Here is a 16818-nt window from a genome sequence, read left to right on the forward strand (position 1 = left end):
AAACAGAACAAAAGTATCTATTTAGCAAATTTGCTTTTTCCTTCATCACTATCTACCTAGCGGTTCGCAGTATCTTTTAGTCTCACAATTCCCTTTTTAGTCATTCTCCTTTCACTAATATACCTGAAGAAACTTTTGTCACCCCTCCTTACCTTTCTAGCCATTTGTTCTTCCGCTTGCGCTTTCGCCAGACGTACCTCTCTCTTGGCTTCTTTCAGTTTCCTCTGGTATTCCTCCCCGTGTTCCTCGTCTTGAGTTTTTTTGGTATTTCTGGAATGCGAACTCTTTAGCCTTTATTTTCTCAGCCACTTGCTTAGAGAACCATAGCAGTTTGAGTGGCTGCCCTCCACTACAGCAGTCATATCAAACCAAACCGTTTGATGGTCACTGCCGCCCAGGTGGGCACCCACTCGGACATTTGACACGCTATCCCCCATTTGTGAGCACCAGATCCAGCGTCGCTCCCTCCCTCGTGGTTCCGTCACCATTTGTCTGAGCAAAACACTTTGGAAAGCATCCACGATCTGTCTACTTCTCTCCGATTTGCCGATGGAACCTTCCAATCTACATCCGGCAGATTGAAAATCTCCCAGCAACAGCACCTCCCTCTTCTTTCCTAACTTTTGAATATCCGCGATCAGATCCCTATCTAGTTCTTCCAGTTGTGTCGGGGGTCTGTAGACAACACCCACATGGACTGAGGTTCTATCATCTCTTTTTAAGGTGATCCATATCGCTTCTTCTTTTCCCCAGGTCCCTGTCATTTCAGTCGCCGTGATATCATTTCTCACATACAGAGCTACTCCTCCACCTTTACAACCCTCTCTATCCTTCCTAAATAGATTATAGCCTGGTATGTTTGCATCCCATTCATGGGAACCATTTAGCCACGTCTCCGTGATTGCAAACAATGTCTAAGACTGCCTCCACCATCAGGGCTTGAAGGTCATGAACTTTATTGCTTAGACTGTGAGCATTTGCGGTCATTGCATTCCATCTACATTTCCTGGTAGTGTTTTAGTGATTTGGGGGTGTCTTAACCCTTTGGGTATCTTCCTATCTTTTTGTTCCACCTTCATTCCTTTTTCTTCTGCATCCGTTCTATTTTCAGGCATATCACAGTGCTATAATGGCGCAAAAGAATTCTGTAGGGGCAAAACTTGTGAGGGCGGATGCTTGTGTGTCACATAACGAACTCTGCCTGAGCCTACTGTGAACCATCTATTTTTAGGTGGTTTATCCTTTGAGGCAGTGGTGTGAATTTGGTTTGATTCTGAGCAGTATGATTTTGTGGAGTCTTTGAAGCTGCTTTAAGTGTATCTAATTCCTCCTTAGTTTACTAAGCTCCTTTTTTAAACTAGCGAACTGATGACATATAGGACAAGCTTTTAGTGGTCCAGATGATTGGCCTTGAAACTAAAGCACCACAATTATTACAGAGAATAAGAGTCCATGCTGATGTATTTGGTATGAATAGGTATGCTATGATGGGGTTAGAGTATGCAAGATTACTTTACTCTTAAGCCACACAGGCAGAGAGATTTGTATTTGGGTGGAGTTAATTTGTGATAAGTAGTGTATGTAGGAAGCTATTTAGGAAGTGGAAGTCTTGGGGTGGGTGGGATGAGGGGCAAGGGATTGTGTGGATTGTGTTTGTTGTAAAACCTATCTCTAGAATTGTATTAAGCCACTTATCTACACAGCTGGTTAGGATAAGGGGAAGACAAGGTTACAAAATGCACCAGAAATGTCCAAAAGTACAGTTTTAGAGTAGGAATTCCTGGAAGAAAGCTAGCACAAAAGTCTTATCTGAGTGAGTTTCCTTGAGGGCAGGAGACAAGTGAGGCCCTTGAAGTGCCCAGCTCTGAACAGAAACTAGCCCCTCCTAATCGTTTTAGATTGTCTGCAGAAAGCCAGGTGGGATGAGGATGGGAGATGGGAAAGAGTTCAGTACAATTACAGTCAAGGAAAGAGAGTTTTAATACTATCTGGCAGTTTTGAAATCCGAAATCTAGTTTTCCAGATTTGCAGATATCAATAAAGCAGTGTTTCAGAACACTATGGAAACTGAGAAGGATCAGAGACTATTTCTCCAGACAATCATTCCGACTAGTACTACAATCGTTGATAATGGCACAACTAGACTATTGTAATGCAGTATATGTAGGGTATAAATAAAACACACTAAAATCATTGCAAACCCTTCAAAATATGGCAGCAAGGCTGATATTTTTAAAAATCGAAATACATAAAAAGAACTCCACTGCTTGAAATGCTACACTGGCTTCCAATCAAGGAAAGACTGTTCTTCAAAACTGGCACCTTCATCTTCAAAATACTATTTGGAATGGCTCCTGAATACATGCTAAATCTGATTGAATTATCCCCAAGAAACAGAAACCCCGAAACTAGAGGCTACTTGAAATCTACCCAACTGCAGAAGCATAACGTACAAAACTATCTACACACTGGGATTTAGTTATCTGGGCTCCAATGGTGGAACTCAATACCCAAGGCCACAAGAAGTATTTCCAACTATCTTCAGTTCAGAAAAGAAATGAAGACCTACCTCTTCAAAATAATTCTGTAGCTAAACCCATAGGGTAACTTTGTCACATTCCACTCTGTGCCCGTAAATCACTAACGAGACTCTGCTCTATGACTACAACACACTATTGTAACTTTATTTAATTGTATATTGTAATCCACATTGAACCAAAACCTGTTTCTGGATAATAGTGGAATACAAGAATTCATAAATAAATAAATGGATTTCACCCCAAATCACTGTGTGCTAATAGGTTTATAAATAACTTACCATTTCAGCATCAGAGCAGGGGGTAAGAAAGAACTCACTTAGATTCAGAAAATAACCTTCTAGTTGTCCGATTAGCAAAATCAAGATAACCCCATCTGAAAACTACAAATAAAAATAGAAGTGCTTTAGTCAGAGTACTTTTACACATGTAAGCACACAGAATCATCTGAGCCTTCAGGGAACCAATACCATTTATATATAAAATCAAACTGTGAAAACTATAAAACACCAGCGTTAGAGATTAAGTATGCCAGTGTTTAATCATGAAGTAGTGGAACCTGCGCAGAGTACTAGATAAAACTCTGGATTCTAGAACCCAAGGCAGCATGGTTTCACTAGAGGTAGGTCTTGTCAGATAAATCTGATTAATTTGTTTGACTAGGTGACCAGCGAGTTGGATTGAGGGAGAGCGCTAGATGTGGTGTATTTCGATTTTGGCACAGCCTTTGACATGGTTCTTCATAGACAACTATTATATAAACTGAATGCCTTCGGTATAGGCCCTAAAGTGCCTGACTTGGGTTATGAACTGGTTGAGTGGAAGGTGACAGAGGGTAGTGGTAAATGGAGCTCATGCTGAGGAAAAGGATGTTACCAATAGTGTGCCACAAGGTTCCGTTCTTGGTCCAATTCTTTTTAACAATTTTGTAAGCGATATTGCTGAAGGGCTGTCTGGCAAAGTTTGCCTCTTTGTGGATGATACCTAAATCTGCAATAGGGTAGACACCCCTGATGGTGTGGATAATATGAGGAAGGACCTAGCAAAGCTTGAAGAATGATCCAGAATTTGGCTGCTAAAATTTAGTGCTAAAAAATGCAGGGTCATGCATAATCGGTTGCAAAAGCCCCAGGGAACAGTACCGTTTAGGGGGTGAAGAACTTTTGTGCATGAAAGAAGAGAGGGACTTGGGTGTGATCATATGTGATGATGTTAAGGTGGTCAAACAGGTTGAAAAGGCAACATCAAAAGCTAGAAGGATGCTTGGGTGCATAGGTAGAGAAATAGCCAGTAAGAAAAAGAAGGTGATGATGCCCCTGTACAAGACTCTAGTGAGACCTCATTTAGAATATTGGGGGGAATTACATATATGGAGACTAAAGTTGCATGCACAAATTTGGCAGTGCAGCTAAATTGCACATGAAACTTAATTGATTAACAAGTCAATTGTCACTGAGAATTGGCCAATGACAAGCAATTATTGGCACTAATTGGCACTAATTAGAGTTTATGCAGACAACTTTCTAATCGTAAGCTGTAAAACAGTGCATGTAAATTCTAAAGTGTAGATCTCAAAGGGGGCGTGGCCATGAGAGTGCATGGGCGGGTATGACGAAACGCCTGACCGCCCACCTGGGGTTACCCTGCGGCCACTTAAAGGGTCTATCCCCAGCACAGCTCAGGACAACCTGCCATTTGGTGCTCTACACTAGCACCCTCCTCCCACCGACTGGGTCACAACCACCTGTGGGTGAGTCTCCCGCTCTCAAATTATCCCCAGTGATTTCTAGGTTACTGGAACCATAGTCCCAGTGGTCCTCAGTTCCCAGAAAGCACTCATAGACCCAACACCCAAACCACCAGGATCTTTATCTGTCCAGACAGGCAGAACAAACAAACAAATGTGTTTATTCTCAGAACTTGGAACAGTGGACAAAAAATGTGCAATTAGCAAACAGTAACAAGTAACTGAAAATAGATCAATTAGTAAACTAACTAAACATTTGCATACTTTCTAGAAAGTACCCGGGGAGATCAGGACATATATAGTTGTTTACTAGTTAACAAATATAACTGTTTTTTACAGGGCTTCAGCAAAGAACTCTCTCCTCTCTCTCTCCTCCTCTCTCTCTCTCGTCTCTCTCTCCTCTCTCTCTCTCTCTCTCTCTCTTCCTTCTCTCGGGTTTGAAACTGAACTCAAAACCAGTAAAGTCCAAATTAGATGAGCTCCTGGGCCAATCAGAGCCCAGTCAACAAGATTTCAAATATATACTGCTTCTTGCTTCCTCTTTGTGTCAAACTAAAGAAAAACACTCAGGAGCCCTTTTTACTAAGCCACGTAAGCGCCTACTCGCGCCCAATGCACGCAAATTCCAAGTTACTGCCCAGCTACCATGTGATCCTTGTGGTAATTTCATTTTTGGCATGTGTCTGAAAAATATTTTTTATTTTCTGGCATTTGTTGCTCATAGGTTATTACCAGCCCAGTTACAGTGTGAGTCTTTCCCACTAGGTCAATGGCTGGCACTAAAGTGTCAGGACCTAAAATGGACGTGTGGCAATTTTCTTTTTGCCGCAAGTCCATTTGCGGCAAAATTTTAAAAAGGCTTTTTTTTACAGGTGCGCCGAAAATGATTCTGCGCGTGCCTAAACCTGCGCCTACACTACCACAGGCCATTTTCAGTGCACCTTAGTAAAAGGATTCCTCAGTTCTCTGTAACAGCTTTACAGCAAAGAACACCCACCTACTGGCCAAATAGGAGAAATACACTTCAGAATATAATCAATGCAAGAAAATATCCAATAGATTTTACAGACTTAAAACACACAGTTTCTTCACAGCGGGTCGCTGGCATTCCTAAAAATTGTGCACGCTGTTAATAGAATATGCTCGATCTATGTCTAAGTTAGGTGTGAGCATTTACATCAGGATTTAGGTGGCATAAATGGCCACAACTAAAATTTAGTCACGGGAATGGGTGTACACGTATTCTATAGGCACGGTTCATAGAATAGCGCTAAGTACAGTTACTTTTGGTGCCATATATAGAATTCCCCCCATTGTTTACAAGTCTGGAGACCACACTGTCAAAAAGATATAAACAGGATGGAGTCGGTCCAGAGGGAGGCTACTAAAATGGTCAGTGGTCTTCATCATAAATTGTATGGGGACAAACTTAAAGATCTCAATATTTATACTTGGGAAGAAAGGTGGAAGAGCAAGATATGATAGAAATATTTAAGTACCTGAGTGGCATAAATGCACAGGAGGCGAGACTCTTTCAATTGAAAGGAAGCTCTGGAATGAGGGAGCATAGAACGAAGGTGAACAGGGACAGATTCAGAAGTAACTCCTTCAGAGAAAGGGTGGTGAATTTGTGGAATGGCCTCCCAGTAGAGGTGATTGGAACAAAAACTGTATTTTAATTCAAGTAAGCTTGGGACAGGTACATATGATTTCTGAGGGAGAGGGAGAGGAAGGGAAAGAAGATGGCATGGATGAGTAGACTGGATACACCATATGGAGCCCGATATTCAAAGCGATTTAAGCCTCTCCTGCCTGCTTAAATTGCTCATGGCCACCCAACTGCCATTATTCAATGGCCGTTAACCAGACGGTGCCACTGAATATCGACTAACAGTCATCAAAAAAAGTGGGCAGGTTAGGGGCGGTACAGGGGGCAAGGTTGGGGAGAAGCCAGCAGTTATGCAGGTGCTAGCAATATTCAATGCCGGGACCCACATAGTTAAATGGGCAAATTTAGGACAGCTCAAAAGTTGTCCTACATTCAGGCACTGGCCGATGTTCAAATGTTTTCCAGCTCCTCCGATCCCCCTGGAACAACCACCCTTCTGATCCCCCTCCCTCTGAAACAGCCTTTCTTTCCAATCCCCCTTCCCTGAAACAGCAAAAACACCATGAAACCCCCATCACCACTATCACCATAGGCCCCCATGGCCTACTTGCATCCCTGGTGGTTCAGTGGGGGAGGAGGGGGTTGGAGACAGAAGCAAAACCCAATCACTAGCGGCTGCCTCATAAAGAGGTTGCAACAGCCATTTTGATGAGGCAGACACTAGAGGCAGGAATGACTGGGGTTCACTCCTTCCCCCACCCCCACCCCAAACTGGACCACCAGGGATATTAGGTAGGCTGGGGGGAACTATGATGATGATGGGGGAGTGTTGGGTGGGGGTATTGCTGTTTCATGGAGGAGGGGAATCAGAAGGGGGGCTGTTCTAAGGGAGAAGGATCAGAGGGCTGCGAAACATTAAAAAAGTTATGAAGGTCCAGGCTGATATTCAGCCAGAGCCCACATAATTGTCTTTTGTGGGCCCCTGCTGAAAATTGGCCGGAACCAGTGGTGTGCTGGAGCCGGCTCGCACCGGCTCGCAAGAGCCACTTGTTAAATTTACTGGCATCTTGCGAGCCGGTTGTTGGCCAGAGCGAGCCGGCTCGCCTCTGCTCCCTCTCTGCCCCGGTCGTCCATCATCCATCTTCCTCTGCTCCCCGACAGACCTGGTTTCCTTCCTGCACCGCTGCTTGCCTTTAAAAATTTTATTTTCCTTCGAGGCGCGCCGGCGTTGAAGCGAAGGCTTAGCTCGGTTTCAGCCTTCCGTTTCCTTCCCTCGCATCATGGCTCCGCCCTCTTCTGACGTATTTCCTGTTTGCGCGAGGGCGGAGCCATGATGCGCGGGAAGGGAACGGAAGGCTGAAACTGTGCTAAGCCTTCGCTTCAACGCCGGCACGCCTCGAAGGAAAATAAAATTTTTAAAGGCAAGCAGTGGCGCAGGAAGGAAACCAGGTCCGTCGGGGAGCAGAGGGAAGACGGATGATGGACGACTGGGGCAGCAGGGGGGAGGGGCTGGAAGAAGGCAGATGGAGGGGAGGAGGGCAGGGGGGGAGACGAGGGTTGCTGGACATGGGTGGATCATGGAGGGGATGGCAGGGGGAGAGGAGGGTTGCTGGACATGGGTGGATGGAGGGGAGAGGAGGGTTGCTGGACATGGGTGGATGCAGTGGAGGGGGGAGAGGAGGGTCGCTGGACATGGGTGGATGGAGCATGGGGGGCAGGGAGGAGAGGAGGGTTGCTGGACATGGTGGATGGAGGGCAGGGGAGAGGAGGGTTGCTGGGCATGGGTGGATGGAGGGCAGAGGAGAGGAGGGTTGCTGGACATGGGTGGATGGATGGCAGGGGGAGAGGAGGGTTGCTGGACATGGGTGGATGGAGGAGAGATGAGGGTTGCTGGACATGGGTGGATGGAGGGGAGAGGAGGGTTGCTGGACATGGGTGCATGGAGAGCAGGGAGAGGAGGGTTGCTGCTGGACATGGGTGCGTGGAGGGCAGGGCAGGGGGGAGAGGAGGGTTGCTGGACATGGATGGAGGAGAGGGAAGGGAGAGAGAAGAAATGCTGGACATGGATGGAAGGGAGGGAAGAGTGAGGATTGAGATGAGAAGAGGGAAAAGGAAGAGAGGAGAATAACTGCACATGGATGGAGAAAATAGGCTGAAGCTGGATCCACTGAACTGGACAGTCAAGTCTGCGGAGGACCCAGCTTTTACTTACAGATGTAGGGCAAGAAATGAAGAAGAAAGGCGGAAAGTAAAGAAATAAATGGAAAGGAAACCCTGGAAATGGAGTTAAGAGGACAGATAGCAGCAGAATCGGATACTGGGCCGGCATGATCAGAAAAACAAAGTCACCAGTCAACAAAGGTAGAAAAAATCATTTTATTTTCATTATAGTGTTTGGAATATGTCCACTTTGAGAATCAGGTGCTCAACATTAAAAGTTTATTTTTATTTACTTATTTATGGCATTTTATCCCACATTAAACATGAATTAGATTGCCCCCCCCCCCAGGCTCTCTCCCCGGCTATAACCAGCTCTGCAATTTGGGGGGGGGGGCGCAGAGGTGGATGGGGAGGGGCGCAGAGGTGAACGGGGGGGGGGGGGGGGGGCGCAGAGGTGGACCGGGGAGAGAGCCTGTTGTTAAACATTTACCAGCACACCACTGGCCGGAACCCACATAAGTTTAAATTTGGGACTCCTATTTTTAGAATATTGCACGGTGAGGCTCCTTACTATTTTGTAAAATGGTTAATATTTCCACTGGTTACAAGTCTGATCATGTAAGAGGACAATGTCCGCTGTATTTCTCGTCGGTACATCATGTTAGATTTAAGGGATTATTGTCTACTTCTATTTCTTATAAGGCAGTATCATTTTGGAACTCCTTAGTATTTGAACTTAGTTTGATAGGGGCCCTTTTACTAAAGGGTGTTAGAATCTGGGCATAGAGCATCTTAACACTGGACTTTCATGTGCACTAAGTACAGTTTCAGCGTGGCCCTTTTTATTAACCATGTTTTCCTGGGGTTTCTTTTTTTTGCAGGTCCTTCGCTAATGTTGCCATTAGGGTCCTGTGCCTGTAAAAAATTAATGTGGGATGTTTCACAGTAAACATTTGCCCACCCATTGTTCGCTTTAGTGAAAAGGTTCCTAAGTTTTAAAATAAGCCCACATACCTGAGAATCAATATCTTTCACAGTGAGTCCTAAGTTTCCAAGATGCTTGTTAACAAAGTGGATTATTGCCTGTAGAGTAATAAGATATAGCATTTACCACTTGTTCCAGTCATAGTTTCTTTCTTTACCAGAAATGATTAGCAAAGTTTTAGTAGTACTGCATAGCCAACTTTGATACCTCATTTACATTACTATAATTACTTACAATGTGAGGTTACAGTTAAATTACAGAAAAAAACTACAATTACCTCAGGAAACTTCTGCAAGATTAATTTTTAGACTGGGAAGATTTGAGAGGTCATCTCTTTATTGAAGAGACTGCACTAGCTTCCAATAAAATCAAGAATAGAATTTAAAACAGCTTGTCTGGTTTTTAAGTCCCTATCCCCAGGATTCTATATATGGTGCCTTAATTTCCATGTGGAAATGAAAGCATATTCTATAACAATGGTTAACTAGCTAATTAGCACTGTTAATTGGATGTTAACAAGCAATTATCAGCACTAATTGGCATTAAGATTTATGCACACAACTCATTAACTGTATTCTGGAATGTGATGCGCCAAAATTCTAAGTTGCATATTTGAGAGGGAGGCATGGCCATGGGCGGGGCGTGGGCATTTCTAAAATCTATGCATGTTGTTGTAGAATACACCTGCTCTGTGCCTAATTTAGGTGTCGGGGTTTACGCCAAGTAAAACATGGCTTAAATGGCATGACTACATTTGGCTGCGTGGAGAAGTGCTCGGTGTTATTCTATATACCACATGGAAATTTAAGCCTATTCTATCAAATTTAGGCATACTTTACAGAATATGCCTAGGCCTATTTTTTTCCACGTGGAATTTTCAGGTGCCATATATAGAATCTAGCCTTATATGGGCAAAGGACTTATTCAAAGTCTTAACCTTCCTATGTTACTATTCGCTGTTTGCAGAAATTGAAATTAGGCTATCCATCTGTTAAAAATATCTATTTGAAACAAATGTTAGAATGCTTGTTTCTATCATTTTCTCATGCTCCTTTTTGAGCGTATGAGGCCACATAAAAGTCAGTTATAAACTTCTAACCAGCGTAAACTTGCATACATTGACATGGCAGCATGCATTTTGCTAGTAGGCATATAGAAGGGGCAGAGTTTGGATAGAGCATGGATGCAGTTCACTAGTATCTGTGTGAATTATAAAATACATTCATTGACATGCATACTCATATACATAGGGGAGACCTATGGAATTTTTTCAGCTAAGTAGCAATATTATCTGCTTTTGTAAAATAGCAATAAGAGACTTGCATGCTACAGTTTATTAACATATGGAAGGTTTTCTAGCCAATGATGAAAACATGTTTTGAGAAAATATCTACCTGTATATTTCTGAGGCTTTTTCCTAGTACGAAATATTTTTGTCTATTTGAAATACTGAACATGGGTTTAAGTCAAGTGTGATTTGTAGATATTTACTCACATACTCTACACATGAACTTTTATATTTGTTCAAGTGCAGAAATAAATACCCCACCTGCCTTGAAGGCACAATTTCTGCCACTTATGCTAGTATTTTATAAAGACACATAAGTGTATGTCCCTTTACAATATCGTACCTACAGTATATAGACACCTACTTTCTCTCTTAAACCAGGCACTCTGTTATAAAATTACCCTCACTGAGCTAGATTCTATTTATGGCGCCTGAAAAATCAACGCAGAATAGATATCAAACTAAGCATATTCTATAAGTCATGCCTAGATTTAGGAACGGTATATAGAATAAGCTTAGTTGATATCCAGCGCCTAGAACTACATGCATCCATTTACACCAAGGGAAATGTGGTGTAAATAATGGTGCACAGATGTAGGCACAGAGGGCCATATTCCATAACAGTGCGTATAAATTTTGGAACACCCGCGAAATGCTTATTTCCCCGCCAATAACCACACCCCCCTTTTGGCTCCACGCATTAGAATTTAGATGCTGTGTGTTACAGAATATGCTTAGCGAGTTATGCACATAAAGTCTATTGTCAATTAGTGCTCATTATTGCTTCTTACGTTCTGTTAAAAATGCTGATTGACTTGTTAAGCCAATTATGTTACGCGTATTGTCATAGAATGCACTTGGATTTTGGTGTGGAACGCTAGGCGCAATATATAGAATCCCAGGGATTGTGGGGCCCTTTTATTAAGCATGTTAACAATCGTTACCGCAGGGCGCTCAGGCATCCCCCAGCAGTTTTGGCATCAGCACATGCTTCCCACATGCTAAAAAAATACCTTTTTTTAGCGCTGGGGACATGTTAGGGGCGGAGAGTAGGCATGTTCTGCTATAATTGGTTAGTGCATCTACATTGCTGTGTGCCAACTGATTAGCGCATGATTGGCATGGGAGCCCTTACTGCCTGGAAAATAGGTGTTGGTAAGGGCTCATGCGCTAATGGCCATGCACCAATGGGGAAATTAGCACATGGCCATTAATTGAGAAAATGGGAAGTGCGGCCATTTTACTGCCAAGCTAAAAGTGGCATCAGTGTACAGGAAAGCCTTGCGCTAGTGATAGCTCTGACCAACTTTTGGTACAGCTTAGTAAAAGGGTCCCAATATTTTTTTCACACATTCATTCTTTGGTGAAATTTGCTGAAACACTTTAGTGTGCACCAAAATGCTTTACTACACTTGAAATGAGAAAATATTTTATTACCTTTTTTGCTTTGTCTTCAATGTCTTTTTAAATTATGTCAATTGTGTCATATTCAACAATTCTTTGACAGGACCCATTTTTCCATTTTGGTACATTCTAGTATAATGAGTCATTTGGATTATTGTAATGTTCTTTACTAATCAGTATCAGAGAAATTATGTTTGAAATTACAATTACTGCAAAATATTGCTGCTAAACTTATTTTGGATCTTAAAAAATTTGATAGTTCCACTTTTGCCCTTGATCCTCTGCACTGGCTTCCCATTCATCTGAGAGTTTTGCTTAAGATAGCTTGTTTAGTCTTTTAAGATATTTGATGGTACATCTCCAGAATATTTTTTTAATTTGATTTCGTCTTTTGGCTCGTGATAGCTCAAAATCACGAGACCTATTTCGTTTGTTACTCCCTTCTTTTTCTTGTATCAAATATAAAAAGATTTTGGAATCCTCATTCTCTTATCAGGCCACTCATTTTTGGCTTTCACTTCGATATGTATCACAAAGTTCTTTTAGTAGGATCCAAGATGGCCGCCTGACCAGACGTGTGTGCGAGAGCTCCAGAAGCTTACCTTTGAGGATTCGCGATACGGAGCGCTCCCCAGGTATAATGGGGAAGAGAAAAGGTAAAAACTGCTGCTCCTACCTCCTCGAGCGCAGTTAATGTACCCACCATGTCGCAACCCACACTGGAGAGCTTTGGAATCCGCCCACCGGGAACGCCGGTTCAAACTTCTAGAAGTTCCATAACGCTATCTTTGGAACACAGTACTGAGAGAGCTACATTGAGCCCCCCTTCCGGTTTGACCCCTCCGCAACATGGAAGGAGTAGCGGAGCTGAGAGAGGGCCGTATGAGGGAGCATCCGGAGTTGGCGACTTTCCAATGGCTGCGGGAGGACCAGCCCTCGCCTCTACCCCAGGTACTATAACAACAGAAGGGGGATATTTACCCCTAGGCATAATCCATGGAGATTTTTCCCCTGGATTAGGAAGAGGTTCGTCAAAATCTGAAAAAGTCACTATGGACACTCTCTGGGAGGCCATCCAAGGGGTAAACACATCTCTACAGCAGATATTGAATTATGCCCAGACTGAAATAAGTCAATTAAAATCTATTAATGCACAGATATCCACTAAGGTTGAAAAGTATGACTCTGAATTAAAATCAATGCAATCTACTGTGGTTTCTGTAATTAAGGAAAATAATGCCCAGGCACGTAAAATGGAGTATATTGAAAATCAGCTTAGAAAGAACAACTTAAGATTTTTGAATTTTCCTTCATCTTCGTTTATTTCACCTATTGAACTTTTAAAAAAGTATTTCTTAGAGATTCTGGATATTCCTTCAGAAAGTCACCCTCCAGTGACTAGAACACAGTACTTAAAAAAAGTTCCGCGTTCAACAAATGGAACACCAGAACAATCGCAAAATTTGAATTTAACTGATTTTCTTGAAAGGTCTGAAATCACAGACCGAGCTACATTGCTTGTAACTTTTGCACTGGAGTCGGATAAAAACTTGGTATTGCGTACTTATTTCCGGAAAATGAATGCCATCTTTATGGGAGCTAAAATTCAGATCTTTCCAGATCTAGCGAAAGAAACTTTAGTTAGGAGGAAAGAGTTGATGGTTTTTAAACCAAAAATTCTTTCACTCGATGGAACTTTTTTTGTTAAATTTCCTTGTAAGTGTTTGATTTCTTTGCATGGAGTTAATTACCTTTTTTCTTCACCCAAAAGATTACAAGAATTTATTACTGCTAGAGAGAATGTGAAGGATACCCCTGAAATGGTAACTTCTAGTTAAATGTACTGTCTAGGCTGTATGTTCCTAAATTCCTTCTGGTCAATGTGACTTATTATATAATGTTTATTTCTGATATGTATTTAGATACGTGGGTTTATTTCCTGTTCTTGGATCCACTTATTGTGGACAAATTATTTTGATTCTTTCTTTCTATTATTAGGTTTACTGTATTATATAGAATATTGTGAATTTCCAAAGCATTGTGATGTAATGTCATCTTTATGTGATAATATTAAAATTAATAAAAGAAAATTAAAAAAAAAAAAAAAAGTTATTTTAGTTATTTTCAGTTTTGTAAAAATTTGAAGACTTACTTGTTTAAACATTACTTAACTTAGGGGTCCTTCGACTAAGCCGCGGTAAAAAGTGGCTGGAACTGGTGTCAATGCATGGGTTTTCCATGCACTGCTGCCACTTTTAGCGTGGCAGTAAAATGGCCGTGGTATCATACTTTTTTTTGCAATAGCCATTGGTGCATGTAACAAACAGTAAAGAACAATTCCAGAAAAATAGCCCAGCTAAAAAATCATTAAGGGCTTCTTTTACAAAGATGCACTAACAATTCCCACGCAGCAAATGAGAGGAAGCCTATAGGAATTGAATGGGCTTCCTCTCATTTGCCACACCGAGAATCGGTAAAGCAGCCTTGTAAAAGAAGCCCTGAATGTGGAAAACCATACACCAACCCAAACTATTATCTGGTGATGTTGTAAATTCTTTTAAATTTTAAGGGGTCCCTTTACTAAGGTGCAGCAAAAGGGGGCCTGCACTGGCGTCAGTGTGTGTTTTTGACGTGCACTGAGGCCGCCTTTTAGTGCAGCGAGTAAAAGGCTGGGTTTTTTTTTTAAAGAAATGGCATGTACATTTGTACCATATTTCAGTTGGATCAAATGGCCATTACCTAAAGTAAGGCGTGATTCCCAGGCATAAGCGCTATTCTATAAACCACACCTAACTTTAACAGCATCTCATAATTTTTTCAGCACCATATATAGAATTCACCCCAAAGGGGGCAATTCCATAAAGGGATGTAGCTGCCCCAGTGGAACTTGGGAAGTGTCTGTTCTATACTGTCATTTGGATACACAAATTCCATTTGAGAATATTAGCATAAACCACAGTGGTGCACTCTTGTATGCACAGCCGCTTATGGAAGGTCTATGGCAGGCACAAATGGGCGTGGCTAAGTACAGGAAGGAGCACATGCAACTTTTAATATTCCATAAGCTGTGCATGTAGGTGGGGGACACACCAATGTCCCACCCATGATCCACCTATATGTACACCCCCACCCCTGACAGTTATGCTCTAAGGGCTAGATTCTATATATGATGCCTGAAAATTCTGCGCAGAAAAAAAATACAGCTAGGTGTAATTTCTAAAGTACACCTAAATTTATAGAATAGGTTTAAATTTCTGCTCAGTACATAGAATGCGCCGAGCGCTGGTCCACGTGACTAAATTTGGTCATGGTGAATTACGCCAACTAAAACCTGGTGTAAATCCTGACATCTAAATTAGGTGCGGAGCAAGTGTAATCTATAACAACGTGCATAGATTTTAGAAATGCCCATGACCCACCCAATCCACACCCACTTCTCAACTATGCAACTTAAAATTTATGCGCACCACATTACAGAATGCGCTTAGACAGTAGTGCATGTAAATTCTAATTAATGCCAATTAGTGCTGATAATTGCTTGTTAACATCCAATTATCAGCGCTGATTAGCTTGTTAACTAGTTGAGTTATATGCATTGTTCTGGAATAGGCTTTGATTTACACACTGAAATCTCAGCACGATATATAGAATCTTTAGGTAAGCTACTTACACACACCCTAGGGATATGGCAGTTTTCAACCACGGTAATCTACTCAACTAAATACTATTTATCAATGTAAGTGGAGAAGTTATCAATGTGGTCTATCTTTAAGATGTGTTATTTTACTATTAACCCCTATTATTGGTAACTAAGAGGGGAATTTTTGAAAGAAACGTCTAAGTTTGGATTTGGATGTCTTTGTAAAACATCCAAATCCGGAGGCGGGGAAAACTGTGTTTTCGAAAAAAGTTGGATGTCCATCTTTCGTTTTCGAAAATACCGTCAAAGACGTCCAAATCCAAGGACGTCCTTAAATTTGGACGTCCCTAGATTTGGAAGTCCTTAGATTTGGACGTATTTGACTTTTGGCGATTTTCAAAACCAAAGACATCCAAGTCAAAAACATCCAAATGCAAGCCATTTGGATTTGGGAGGAGCCAGCATTTCTAGTGCACTGGTCCCGCTGACATGCCAGGACACCAACTGGGCACCCTAGGGGGCACTGCAGTGGACCTCATAAAATGCTCCCAGGAACATAGCTCCCTTACCATGTGTGCTGAGCCCCCCCAATCCCCCCTAAAACCCACTACCCCCAACTGTACACCACTACCATAGCCCTTATGGGTGAAGAGGGCATCTATATGTGGGTACAGTGGGTTTCTGGTGGGTTTTGGAGAGCTCGCTGTTTCCTCCACAAATGTAACAGGTAGGGGGGGTATGGGCCTTGGTCCGCCTGTCTGAAGTGCACTGCAGTACCCACTAAAACTGCCCCTGGGACCTTCATGCGCTGTCATGGACTTGAGTATGACATCTGAGGCTGGCATAGAAGCTGGCACAAAATATTTTTAAACATGTTTTTTGAGGGTGGGAGGGGGTTAGTGACCACAGGGGGAGTAATGGGAGGTCATCCCCGATTCCCTCCGGTGGTCATCTGGTCATTTCTACTACTACTACTACTACCTAACATTTCTAGAGCGCTACTAGGGTTACGCAGCGCTGTACAAATTAATAACTAAGGACGGTCCCTGCTCAGAAGAGCTTACAATCTAAAGGACAAAATGTCAAGTTGGGTAGTCTAATTTCCTGAGTAGAGGTGTTGTGATTAGGTGCCGAAAGCGACATTGAAGAGGTGGGTTTTGAGCAATGATTTGAAGATGGGTAGGGAGGGGGCCTGGCGTATGGGCTCAGGGAGTTTGTTCCAAGCATGGGGTGAGGCGAGGCAGAAAGGGCGGAGCCTAGAGTTGGCGGTGGTGGAGAAGGGTACTGAAAGGAGGGATTTGTCTTGAGAGCGGAGGTTACGGGTAGGGACGTAAGGGGAGATGAGGGTAGAGAGGTAAGGAGGGGCTGCAGATCGAGTGCATTTGTAGGTTAGTAGGAGAAGCTTGAACTGTATGCGGTATCTGATCAGAAGCCAGTAAAGTGACTTG

The 16818-nt window shown here is 42.6% G+C and overlaps 1 protein-coding gene across 2 annotated transcripts in view; it reads right to left on the reverse strand.

Moving 5' to 3' along the window:
• Positions 1 to 16818, reverse strand: part of PARVG (parvin gamma) — a 263533-nt gene that overhangs the window by 108494 nt on the left and 138221 nt on the right. For both annotated transcript variants that reach the window (XM_030215420.1, XM_030215419.1), the window contains exons 10-11: positions 9068 to 9136; positions 2819 to 2920 (exon numbers count right to left, since the gene is read on the reverse strand). In XM_030215420.1, the coding sequence (XP_030071280.1) occupies positions 2819 to 2920; positions 9068 to 9136 (171 nt within the window). The remainder of the gene's footprint in view (positions 1 to 2818; positions 2921 to 9067; positions 9137 to 16818) is intronic.

This window comes from Microcaecilia unicolor, chromosome 9, assembly GCF_901765095.1.
Source record: "Microcaecilia unicolor chromosome 9, aMicUni1.1, whole genome shotgun sequence".
Lineage (NCBI taxonomy): Eukaryota > Metazoa > Chordata > Amphibia > Gymnophiona > Siphonopidae > Microcaecilia > Microcaecilia unicolor.